The 13,514-nt window shown below is 40.1% G+C and overlaps 1 protein-coding gene across 2 annotated transcripts in view; it reads right to left on the reverse strand.

Annotated features, from left to right (window-relative positions):
• jag2b (jagged canonical Notch ligand 2b) overlaps positions 1 to 5,558 on the reverse strand; it is a 51,413-nt gene extending 45,855 nt beyond the window's left edge. The window contains exons 1-2 of one of the 2 annotated variants that reach the window (XM_044049080.1): positions 5,143 to 5,558; positions 4,299 to 4,619 (exon numbers count right to left, since the gene is read on the reverse strand). In XM_044049080.1, coding sequence (XP_043905015.1) covers positions 4,299 to 4,619; positions 5,143 to 5,211 — 390 coding nt within the window. In that variant the 5' untranslated portion in view covers positions 5,212 to 5,558. The remainder of the gene's footprint in view (positions 1 to 4,298; positions 4,620 to 5,142) is intronic. The other variant, XM_044049081.1, reaches the window with a different exon arrangement.
• Positions 5,559 to 13,514: the final 7,956 nt, after the last annotated feature.

Consider the following 13,514-nt stretch of genomic DNA (forward strand, 5'->3'; position numbering starts at 1 on the left):
AGCAGCTGCTGACTGATGATCACCGTTTCATCACATTTCAGCTCAACTCAGTTCATATCTTAACATCTTTAATCGAGACATCAAGGGGTTAATGCCTAATAACAGAATTTCAATAATTGCTATAATGAGCAGATCAAGGGAAAACCTTGAATCAGGGCTGCGAGCAATAAATCATCATGCAATAATTGCTTTTATGAATAATCTTCTTTTTTGTGGCAGTTGGCAATCTAACATTGCATGAATGCCTCCTTCCACATTCATTGTATTACTGTCTCTGAGAAATCAATCATCACATTCAGTTTACTCTTGATTGCTTTCATAATCGATTAATGGAGTAATCATTTGTTCCATGAAAATGTTGATCACTGTGTCTCAAACCTGGAAATAATTAGGTTCTGAAACGTCCGATACAGTTTTAATGATTTTTTTGTTGTTCTATGAACACTCAAAACAGACTAAGAAGTAATTGTTTCAGCCCTACCAGTGGCAAAAAAAATCCTAATTCTGGCTGAACAGAGGAATCACAATCAATAAACAGGTAATTGTCATCTTTTGTTTAGTTTGTTCACAACAACAACAACAAAAAACCAGGACAACTCAAAGGTGACACTGAAGTCATCCGGTTTGAAGTTTTGGCTCCAGATCAATCATTCCAGTTCCTCTTTAAATCAAAATGCACAGAACAGCAGCCAACCATTCTTAGCACCATTGTCAACATCATGAAACACTGCAACAATAACTTCCATAAACACAGCATTACATCACAAATCTACAACAGGCTCATTTATATTCAGAGGGAACAAAAGCTAAATGTCATCAAACCTGAAAGTACAGTGAGACCAGTGCTATAGTACAAGTGCTTAGCATATTTTTTTTCCTCTCCCTCCCTGGCTGCACACCTTAGTCACACGCCTGATCCATCAGCTATCACTCAACTGAAGTAAAACTAGATTAATTGCCAGGGGCCGCCAAGGGCCACCTGGCACCCACAGCAGGAGTGGAAGCTGTCAGGTGGTGGGTGGGTGGAGTGTCAAACCAGTCAGCAGAACACATCAAACCACTGCCCCGAGGCATCGGTGCCTTCCGCGGGAGCACATATTTCACACTCACTTATTCACGATTAGAATGGAGCATTATTTGCAGCAACCCGACGACCAGACTGTGCAAAACAAATATAGCACAAGTTGTTCTCGTGTGTCACACCAGAGAATCCTGCAGGTTTTGTCATTTCGTTTCACACTCTCTCCTTTGTCTTTTCAAGTGTGCTTCTCGTTGGTGCAAACCCCAAACCATACAATGGCCTATTTTCATGACTTTTTACTTTTAATCGTTTTCAACAATTATCCAACAGTCCCAGCAACAGCAGATACTGGTTCCTCATATTTATGTCAAGTTCTTTCTGACTTCAGAATATGCTAGTGCAAATGTCAGGGGGATTACATGCAATATCATGGAATTCATTTTGGACTAACTTTGCTAAATTTAGCGAAAACTAACTTATATCCTGTATAAAAATGCAGTTGCGAGTGAACACGATAACATGAAACACTCACAAATACAACAGTATAAATGTGAGAGAGTTTGACTGCTTTAGCCAAGCTAACATTTAGCAAAGGTAGCGTCTCAAGAGAGCTCAGTGTGTTTGACTGCTTTAGCCAAGCTAAAATTTAGCAAAACTAATGTTAAGCGAAGCTAACGTCTAAAGACAGCACAGTGTTTGACTGCCTTGTAGTCAAGCTTACATTACGCAAAACTAACGTTTAGCAAAGCTAATGTCTCAAGATGTTTGCCAAGCGTTAGCAAAAGGTAGCATCTCACAGTGCGTTTGACTGCTTTAGCCAAGCAGACATTTAGCAAAACTAGCGTCTCAAGTGAGCTCAGTGTAATTAACTTTAGACCAGCTGTTTTAAAGAACTTCTAATTTACTAAATGATGTGCTAAATTAGCACATAAATAGCAGAAGCTATAGACATGAGTCAAAATAAGGGAACATGACGCTGCAAAACCTGAAAAAAAATGTCTCTTCCTCGCTTACCTTGAACAAGCTAACAGTCATGTTATGAAAGTGAGCAGCTCATCTCTGTATCTGCTTCTCCATAGTAGGAGTAACAAGAGACTCCCCTCTGGTGCCCCATCTAATTAGCCTATCAGGGCCCTGGCAGGTGCGAGCAGCTGGAACAAAGCCAGACCTCATATATCAGGACAACTTTAAAAGATGACCCAGATGACACTGAACCACTGTAGCTACTATCGGATCCTTGTGAGACATTCAATCATTTAAATGTGATGTGTGAGACGTCTCATGAGGACAGGATGCTGCTGCATTTGCTGTTAAATGAGGATAACGGTGTCCTCAGCCCAGGGTGATGCACCTTCACCAAATCACTAAGGTGTTTTTGGTAGATTTTGTACCGGTGTGATCGACTGTACTGACCAAAGAGGATTTGTTTGGTTTGTGGACATCACTATGTGTTTGAGGACATTCGATCCATGATAGCATGATGTTTATCAACCAAATTTAGGTAAAACCTAAACCTACTTAAGAGTGGGATGGAAAATTCTTGAGATGATGCATTTGTTAACATGGTAGCTTGGCACGCACACTTTGAGGTGAAGTCCAGAGTGGTTAACGCAGCAAGCAAAATTATAAGGGGAAACAACAGATTCAGCTAAATGACAATTACAAGTACATAAACAAGTGTCATCTGGCCTTTGCACTACTTATTTGAACTGCTTCCCCTCACAAAGGAGGTTTAGATTCCCATGTTTCAGAGGAAACGTCTTCAAGAAATCTTATGTACCAAGTGCAATGACACTGATAAACGGAAGAAACAGTTCATCTTAATTGAAATGGATGTAAATGAACTGCTGTGTCATTGTGGACAATTAAGTTTTACCTCCTCAATTTTGCTTTTAATACTCATGTAGTCTGGTTGCATGTCCAAGCTTTGTTCTGCTATTTGCAAATTCTGTCTTTCGTCCTCTTTGTTCTAACCCCCCTTTGTTTTTTGGAAAGCGACATTGTGCGACACACAAGATAACAACACTTGACTTAAGCTCGACCGAAACAAACCACTCATCAAAACAATCAAACAACCAAAAACATTGGCCTCACATTTGCAACGACACAATCAAAGACATTTAATTTCACTTTGTGGACAAAACGCTTAACCTTTCCTAACCACTATTCAAACACAAACATCAGACCAATTCATAATCGACACAACCAGCCCATATCTTTGTAAGGATATTAAGAATCTTGTACTAATGGGTGGACCTTTATCCAAATCATTGCTGCTATAGTGACCCTGAGTGTGAGCAGAATGGAAGACAAGCTCCTCAACATTCAGAAACACTTGTGAGACATGTCCCCCCCTGGTTTCTCGACACATGCACCAGGAAGAAATCGTGAACTTGCCCATATTTTAAATGAGGTTCTGAGCTGGACTCTTTCCAGTATTTGCAAAGACTGTTATGAATGGTATTTTAAGTGGTGACCCTTTATCCAAATCAGCAGCACTATGGTTTTCCTGGATGTGAGCAGAATGAAAGAGAAGCTCCTCAACATTCATTTACACTTGTATGACATGTCCCCTCGGGTTCCTCTATTCATGCATCAGGGAGAAAATCATTAAAATGCCCATATTTTAAACAAGGTTCTGAGCTGGACTCTTGCCAGGATTTGCAAAGACTGTTTTAAGTGGTGGCATTTCATCCAAATCGAGAACACTGTAGTTTTTCTGGATGGGAGCCGAATGAAAGAGAAGCTCCTCAACATTCATGAACACTTGTATGTCACATTCCCTCTGGTTTTGCTTTTCATGCACCAGGAAGAAACCATTAAATGCCCCTTATTTTAAACGAGGTTCTGAGCTGGACTCTTTCCAGTATTTATGAACTGTATTTTAACTGGTGACATGTTCTGGATGCAAGCCGAATGAAAGAGAAGCTCCTCAACATTCATTTACACTTGCATGACACCTTCCCCATACTTTCTGAACGCATGCATCAAGAAAAGAGTATTAATTTCTACATATTTGTAACGAGGTTCTGAGGGAGACTATAGTTCCAGTATTTGCATATACTGTTGTGAATTGCATTTTAAGTGTGGTGACATTTTCTGGATGTTAGCCGAATGAAAGACAAGCTCCTCAACATTCATTTACACCTGCACGACACCTTCCCCATACTTTCTGAACAGATGCATCAACAAAAGAGCGTTAAATTCAGCGTATTTAAAACGAGGTTCTGTTTCCAGTGAGGGAAAAGAGGGTCAGGGGTAAAGAGGTCACACTCACCGGCCACGCGAACTGGAAGTGGATCAAAATTTTGCCAGCCTCGTCCATTTTATTCGCGTTATTCTTGGCGCTCTTAAAAGAAAGCATATTTCCACCGAGAACTTGCGTAGATCCAGCTCCAAACGTGCAGGCCCCGCTGGTGGTGACCTCCATCTGGTACTCCTTCAGGCACACTTTGAAGTAAGTGTCGCACTCGTCGCGGGTGCAGCGCAGGTCCTGCGAGCTCCGGGTGCCGTCGCAGCACTCCCCGTCCGCCAGCTCGCCGTTTACATTCTCCACCGAGATCAGCTGCAGCTCGAAATAGCCGGTTGACTGGGACACCTGGAAACAACAGAATCATGCAGATTCAGGGCAACAGAAAGCGGGGTTTTGAATCCGTAGAAATGTGGTCAAGTGGCCCAAACAGCGCCTACTGCTACTGCTGCTGATGATGATGAGGGAGTGACTCCCAATTAAAAACCACGAATATGCGCACAAAAAAAACCACAATCATTTGCTGCATCATGAATGAAGCACGTGAACGCACGGGCTGACAGTGGCACGGACGCCTTCAAATTGACCCGGTGCAACTTCACTTGTTTGGGGGCTCAATTAAGGCAAAAGAAAACACAACACGGAGCGAGGAGTGAAATCAAGCCCGTGTCATGGTAACACGATCACATGCTCCACACAAACTGCGTAATTCAATTATCGATTAATGTGATGCGAATATGCAGCAAAACACACACACACACACACACGCAAGCCCACGCCCACCAACTTTTCAAATATAGGTAACATTTTGTTTTTAAATTTAATTTACGCGCAGATTATTCTGAAAAAATAATGAAAAAAATAGTCTTACCTTGGTCCATAACGTCAACAGCAGGCACACTATTGGGAAGCAATTCCTAATCCTGGTGCGATTCCACATGCCTCCGATTAATTAGAGTGACATGAGGAGGGAGAGAGAAGCGATAAGAAGAAGAAGAAAAAAAAAAAGACGAGCAGCCGCGGCGCCGGCGACCAATTCCTCCTCCTCCTCCTCTGCTGACATGCAAAAATAAATAAAAAATAATAATATATATATTCACATGCGTGTTTTTTTTTTTTATCCACACGTCCGGATTTCACCCAGCCATTACATGCCTCCGTGTGTGTGTGTGTGTGTGTGTGAGCAGGCAGTGGGTTGCAGGCAGCGCAGTGACGGTCCACGCACAGGAGGATCCCTCCGTCAAATCTCTCCACACAGCGACTGAGATGTTCCACGGCCACAGCCTGAGGAGGAGAGGACGGTCCCGCGTTGATTGGCAGCTCCGCAAACCACTTACAAATTGGCCTGCGGGCACTTCGTGAGCCAACCGGATTAAGGGGCGGACAATAGTATGATAACCCTCCTCCTCCTCCTCCTCATCCCTCCATCTCTCCTCACCCCCTTCCTCCTCCTCCCAAAAATGGAATATATCTTTTTTTCTCCATATTTATTTTACACTTTCATTATTAGCGGTAGAAGTACAAGTACAAGTAGTAGTAGTATTATATTAAGAGTTAATTTGTAAGTATTGTATTTGCATGTATGTATACACACACAGAGTATTATTGATTAGATTAGTAGCAGTAGTTGTACTAGTAATAGTGGTCGTAGAAATAGTAGTAGAACTAGTAGTAGTGCTTGTGGCAGTAGTAGTAGAACCATAGTAGTACTCGTGGCAGTAGTAGTGGAAGAACTAGTAGTACTCATGGCAGCAGTAGTGGTAGTAGTAGTAGGACTAGTAGTAGAACCCGTGGCACTAGTTTTAGTAATACTAGAACTAGTACCTATGGCAGTAGTAGTAGTAAAACTAGTAGTAGTACCCGTGGCAGTAGTAGTAGTAGGAGTAGATGTAGTAGTAGTAGTGGTAGCAGTAGTAGAAGCAGCATTTGTTATAATAATAATAATAATAATAATAATTATTATTATAATAATAATAATAATAATAATAATAGGTCTTATCGTGAGCAGGAGCTCTTATTATCTTAACTTATCTTAAGTTAAGATAATGTACTTGTACATGTTTCAGTGTGTATATGTGACACAGAGTGAATTCAAACATGACTGACAGTTTGATGTCAGTGAGGACAGACTGACATATGACTGACATGTGAGCTGATGATGCGATTACACTTCACATTCATGGAACATGGACAACATGTTTCCTCACATCTGATCTGTGTGTGTACGTGTGTGTGCGTGACTCAAGATATTTGAGATGGATCCAGAAAAACTGTGTAATTGTATACAATATCACAAGTTTAAAAAAGGCAAGAAAGACCAGTGAGTCTAAATGCAACCTCATTCATTCTAGAAGTGTAGAGCGCCCTCTACTGTCTGCATACCACATAATGAGTTAACCTGCTGTCTCTTTTAAACCAGACTATAAAATAAAATTAGATGTTGTTGCTTATACAGAAGAGTAAACATGACATGTGATATTTGTTTTTCCCTCACTCTTTTATTTGATTACATGCAAAATATCTTATATATTCTTTACTGTGCACTAACACAATATGATCACATGACCTGTGGACCTATACACCATATATCCTTTACTAAATACATGATAGTCATTAATCAAAGCATGTTTAGTGCATTTAAACGTCTCCCTTTCCAAATATTGAAATAAATTGTTTTCACTTTTTTTCCATATGTCAGAAAAATTTGATCTATTGTGCAAAAAAAGTGCAGACTGAAATCAAAAGCAGTTACATAATACTACTAGTCTTTAAGAGGTGACAAAACACAAAGTGTAATTCAATTAACCTCAAATAAAGGCTAAACCAACTCATTTTAATTGTAGTAAATGGATTAAGTCAGACAGAAACACAGCGACCTGCGCTTAAGAGGAAGAACTAAATATAAAAATGTACTGTATATGCACAACATATATGAATAATAAGATATTGGATGAATAATGCCTGTGCTTTCAGACATTATTTGGTGGTGGATGAGTGGTTGAGTGAGTTGTCTTTCAAACAAAAAAGGTCATGGGTTTGATCCTAAACTCCTGTAGACTACATGTCAATGTGACGCTGGGTAAAAACACTTAAATTCAATGATGTTCCAAGTTGAATGAAAACATCTGCGTGAAAGCAAAAGTGCTGCACTCTATGAACGTGTGACTGAATGGGTGAATTCTACTTAAAGCTGAAGTGTAAAGTAGTCATCACAACTAGGAACTTTCTATACAAATACAAACTTAACCAATCATGCATTTTGTTTTAGCTGAGGCCAATCCAGGGTTGTCTGTCCAACACAGGACGAACATACAGGGACAAAAAATAACCACTCACACTAAAAGACATGAGGACATCAAGTGGTGACGTCACCCATCAGAATCTGAAATCTTGTTTTCAAGCATCCAGAGTCACAATTAAGCCTCTGGAGTATGTACTTAATTGTCTATTTTTCCTTAAAATGAGAACATAGTTTACAAAATTAAAGAGGAGCTGAAACTAACAATTGTGACCATTAACTTAATGGGAAAATACATTTTCCCTTAGACCTCCATAAAAATAGACTATTTGTGCCTGGACTTGCTTACAGTATATTGATTATCACAGAATCGCTGCATCGTGATATTATTGGTATCGTAGCAGATAAAACATTTGCCTTTATTGTTGCCTCTCTGAACAAAGAAAGTCAGCCACACACACACACACACACACAAGTATGACAAGTTTCCCTTTAAAAGTCCCCGAGTGTGAGGCGTGAGAGAAGACTAGCATGCCACCAGGAGACACCTCGTTTACTGTGTGACAAGCCCAACAAGAGACAGAGAAGCTGCCAATCACAGTGACAGGAGCGCCTGTCCATGTCTCTGTCTCCTTCTCGTCAGGCGACTGCCAGTCCATCAGATAGGCCTTAAGAAGAGGCTGCCGATAGCCAGAGCCGCTGCAGCCGCTTTGACTGGAACATTTCACACGCTTTCACGAGTGCATGTGAGAGCCTGAAGTTGGATCACACTTTGTAGAAGGGCAAGGTGGTGGAGGAGTATATGTGTGTGTGTGTGTGTGTGTGTGTGTGTGTGTGTGTGTGTGTGTGTCACACGTGGACCTTTAGCTTCTCCACTGACAGCAATATGTCGGTTAGGACATTATGTGAAAGGGAGGACATTATGTGAAAGTGAGGACATTTTGTGAAAGTGAGGACATTATATGAAGTGAAGATTAGGGACATATGAAAGTGAAGACATTTTGTGAAAGTGAGGACATTTTGTGACAGTGAGGACATTATATGAAAGTGAAGACATTAAGTGAAAGGGAGGACATTAGGTGAAGTGAGGACATTTTGTGAAAGTGAGGACATTTTGCGACAGTGAAGACATTATGTGAAAGGGAGGACATTATGTGAAAGTGAGGACATTTCGCGACAGTGAGGACATTATATGAAAGTGAAGACATTTTGTGAAAGTGAGGACATTTTGCAACAGTGAGGACACTTTGTGAGGATAGATAGACAGACAGACAGACAGACAGACAGATAGATAGATAGATAGATAGATAGCAACACAGTACCTTGTTAGCATGTTTGTGTTAGCATTGTCACTGAGCGTTTGCTAGCCTGCTGATGCTAGCAGTTAGCACAGGCGGGCAAAAACGCTAACACTGTTGTATCAGCTCGACTTGAGTCTGTTTTGCTCAGAAAAAGCCTCAGGGTTCAGTTTTTCATTTCCATGGCCATTAAATTAAAAACCTCCAGTTCTCGAGCCCCTGAATGTTTTAGCATATTAATGTGGAATTTGCCTCCGAACAAGCATTTAGAGCGTAATGGCTCACTAATACGTGCCTCTCCATTGAAACCGCGACTAACACAATTTGTCAAGCACCTCTTTAATCCGGAGAGACCCACCAGAGGAGCCGGGAAACATCACTTTTAAATATGAGAAAATGATTCAGCATGACAAAAAGAAATGTGCTTTAAAGATTTAAAATTGTTGTTTTTAAAATAAATGATGATGTCGGAAAAAGGTAAATATTGATCTAACGCAGCAGTGTAGCACCTTCCAAATGGCTGTATGTGCCGATAGCTTGTCTTCATGTTTACAAACACCACATGCATGTGTGTGTGCACTTTTGATTTTGTATTCAATGTCTTTTTAGGGACCCCATTTTCTGGCATAAACACTGACCTTGTCAGGACCAGTAGTCCTCACCGAGACCAAAACCTGGCAGAACCTCATTTCTGAGGAACTGGTTTAGTTTAGGACTAAGATTGGAAATTTGGACAGTAGTACGACATTTTGCGGCAGTGAGGACACTTTGTTAAAGTGAGGACATTGCATGGCTGGTCCTCACATTCTGTCACACTTTAAAATGGCTGTTTAAGGGTTAAGACTTGGTTTTAAGGTACAGTTTAAGGTACAAGTTAAGGGTGAGGGGTAGGCATTTTAGTTGTGATGGTTAAGGTAAGGGACTACATTATTTCTGTATTATGTCTATGAATGTCCTCAGTAAGAATGCAGTACAAGTGTGTGTGAGGCACACAGAGAGGAGGCTGAGTGTGTGTGTGTGTGTGTGCAGGAGAGGAGAAGGGATTATGAGTGGGAGCTCTGTGGGGGGTTTGCCAGCCTCAGGGGGGGAGGGAGGTGAAGTGGATTTCTTCTCTCATCCATTTTTCATGACTTTTCTTCTTTCAGATCTCCAGTCTCTGTACATACGACTCAGGGGTCGACTCTCTTTTATCTCTGAGCATCTTCTGGGGTTGCGCTGTGTGTGTGCGTGTGTGTATGTGTGTGTGTGTGTGGGGGGGTGTTCCCGGTGACGGCACGGGTCGAGGATTGGAACATACTGTTTTTCATCAAGCTTTAAACGACACACTCTATAACCACATCAGGCTCATTTGCCGGTGTCTTTGAAGACAGGTTTTAATTTGTGTCCTCCTCTAAAATAGTTAAAAAACCACAGGAAACTGAAATCTGAATATTAGTCTGGAACATTGTGGGTCTGAGGATGAGCACTGTGTGATTTCAACGCTGCAGAATGAACGCATGATTGTGAATAAACCAAAGAGCCCTCAAGTAACAGTAACAGTTAAATAAACACACAGCCCTTGGAAAAAAAGGTTTTAATAATTAATGACCTGGATTAGTGACCTCTAGGGTTCAGCCTCAACGACCAAACTTGTTTCCTGTCTTAAACCAAATTGAATCAATGATAATCAATATGTAAAAATACTAGAAATATCAATAACAGGACAAAGACAATTATTATCAGCCTAATGTTTTTCTGGCTGAGTATAAAAATCCACATCCCTGCATCGTGTTGCTTTGGTCTCATGGTCTCACCTCTATTCGATTATTTTACAATTATTTTTATCCGAATTATTGTGTGTTTTTCCCTCAATGCTCTACACTGTAACGTTTGAATTTGTTCTAATTTTGAACTTGAATTCACCTAAACATGTCCACTAAGATACTACTATTTTTCAGGCAACATTTAGAACATTAAGTACCGGTTAAACAATTTATTTTTCTTTGAATTCGTGCTGCCGAGCCTAATATTAGTCACACTCGTACAGCTAAACACAAAAAATATTTTTTTTTCAAAAGCAATAAAATACGTTATACATTATTAAATATTTTTATATTCTTCTATTTTCCCACCTACATCTGACCTAATTAATTATATGCCTGTTTTTTGTCATGATGCCACTATATGTTTTGGTAAAATTGTTTGTGTTGAATTATTACAGCACCTGTGAAAGTGCCATCTACTGGAAATAGCATGTTTTTTCTCCGTTATGCTGAATATGGTCAATATTGACATAGATATATAAAAAAATGCATGTATTATGCTTTAATGGAAGTGAGATTAAAAAAACACAGCAGTTTGAATGGGTTTCAAAGGGACATTTTTTGTGCTTAATGGTATGAGTGTAACACGGTGTATTGTAGCCTTACTATAGGAGCTGAGCTGGAAATAACAAGATCAAACAAAAAATACACAGTTATCAAAAAAACGAAGAATGAAGAGTGCGTGAAATGCATACCTCTAGCAATTTTTGTTCTTCCTTTTCGTGGACTTGATGGTTGACACTCGGGAAATCGATGACCGGACGTCACGGTTAATCAAGGTATTGAACATCAGCACTTCACCCTCATATCTGCTCACTTCCTGCATGTGTTAAAGAGATGAACTTCACAGGAAAGAATGGACAAACAATTACAACTGCTTTTCTCCTTTCTCCTTCACTTCCCTTGGTTGACTTGATGAGATGAGACATGTAGTCGTACCCTCATGCCATGCTCGGCTGAAGGTGCTGCATGCATTTGTGTTTCCTCATGTGGAGAGCTCACATTTCACACTGTACCTGCTGCTGGTGTGTATGTAGCAGTTTACTGTAAAGAGGAAATGTGATGGACATCTTTAAACTATGTGGAAATTGCAGAGTTTGGTTTCAGTAACAGCGGGCAAACAGGGAAAACATCACCACAACACACACACACAGACACATTTTTGATTATGGTTTACAATGGAAAAACACAGTGACAAAATTAACCAGTTGAACAAGTTAGTGACACTTCACTCAGTACTAGACTATATCTTGCTTTTCTGGTTCGTACCTTGGAAGTGACTTTGTAGTGACAATCCTAATTTAACCTTTTAGACACTGAGACAACAATATATATATATTTTAAGTGAACGGGCAACACTGGAGGATCGTTTTGTAACAGTGAAAAATAAGAAGAAAATAAACTGTTAGAGCTGCTTAACTTAAATTATTGCTTCTTTTGCCTCCTACTATGATGAGTCTGTGAGAGGCCAGACATGACACACAGATAATCTAAATATGCTTCTATAAATCACTGATTAAAAGACATGACTAAAGAGAATATGTGGCGTGTTGTTTGGATTTCTTTCCTGTCAGTGTATAAGATTTCGCAATTTGCCTCGTTGCACATATGGAGCTACCTAAAGAGGAGACGTGGTCTAAAGCCTCAAATCCATCCCAGCATGCACAGTCCAAGACCTCGTAAATATACATCGCTGATAACGTCCAGCAGATGCTGCACGAGGACTGACGGGGTCTTTATGACCAGTTTGATATTAGCCCTTTAAAACAGAAACAGATTGCAACGTTTATGTCCACGACTGTTTATCAGTTTGACCCAGTGCCTCCTCTGCTCTTCCTCAAAACACAACGCCACGTTAATCCCGGGTTACGACCTGACTCTGCTCAAGAGTGGAGAGCAGAGGAGCATGACATCTTCTAGTGATCTCAAGTAAAAGTTTGGGAGAAAAATAGATCCAACAACAATAAAAAGGGTGTATTACGTGATACGATCGAGAGGCTGCTAATGTTGCTGACACTGGTATAAATCAGATGTTTGTAGCCATTTATTTTTCCTCCTCTTTGGTCTTTTATAAAAGTTACACTTTCTGTACACTTTCCTCTTCTGGACATCATTGTTAAGTATGAGTTGAAATGCAGGGAAGATTAATTGATCGATTTAACTACCTACCTATCCAACTACATAACTACCTACCCAATTCCCCACCAACCGACCTACATATCTACCCACATACCTACCGACCTAACTAACAACAAATCTACCTACTTATCTACCTAACTACCCACCTGCCTACCTGAATATCTACCCAATTACCCACCTACATATTGTATATACCCAACTACCTACCGACATATCTATTTACCTAACTACATACATAACTAGCTACCAACCCGAATATCTACCCAATTCCCCACCTAACTACTACACTGTGTGGTCGAATCACAGAGCTAGCTAAATTTAAGTGTGCTAGCTTGCTAGATAGATGGACAGCAGCGTGTATACATTGTTAGCATTGACACGTAGCACTTGCTAGCCTGCTGCTGCTAATAGGCAGATTCTAAAACATGTCCAAATGCCAAATATGGAAAAACTTTCAATGAAAGCAAAATAAAAACATAAGGAATGTGTACATTTAAACGATAAAAGTCCCTTTAAAAACACACATCTTTTTCTTTGTGCCTTAATGTCGGGGCTTTGCTAATATGACAAGTGTTACCATGAGAATGGTTTAGATACTCACTGTGACCAGACACTTAAAGTTTCTCAGCTGCTGTTTTCTCACAAAATTTCACCCAAATATTAATGTTTCCCTGACAAAGAATCCTACTGAATTTGTTCATCACTTTACATTTGCTTCCAGCGCCTCAATAACAAGTATTTTTTTAAAAACTAATGGACTAAAAAC

The sequence above is a fragment of the Solea senegalensis genome, linkage group LG17, assembly GCF_019176455.1.
Source record: "Solea senegalensis isolate Sse05_10M linkage group LG17, IFAPA_SoseM_1, whole genome shotgun sequence".
Lineage (NCBI taxonomy): Eukaryota > Metazoa > Chordata > Actinopteri > Pleuronectiformes > Soleidae > Solea > Solea senegalensis.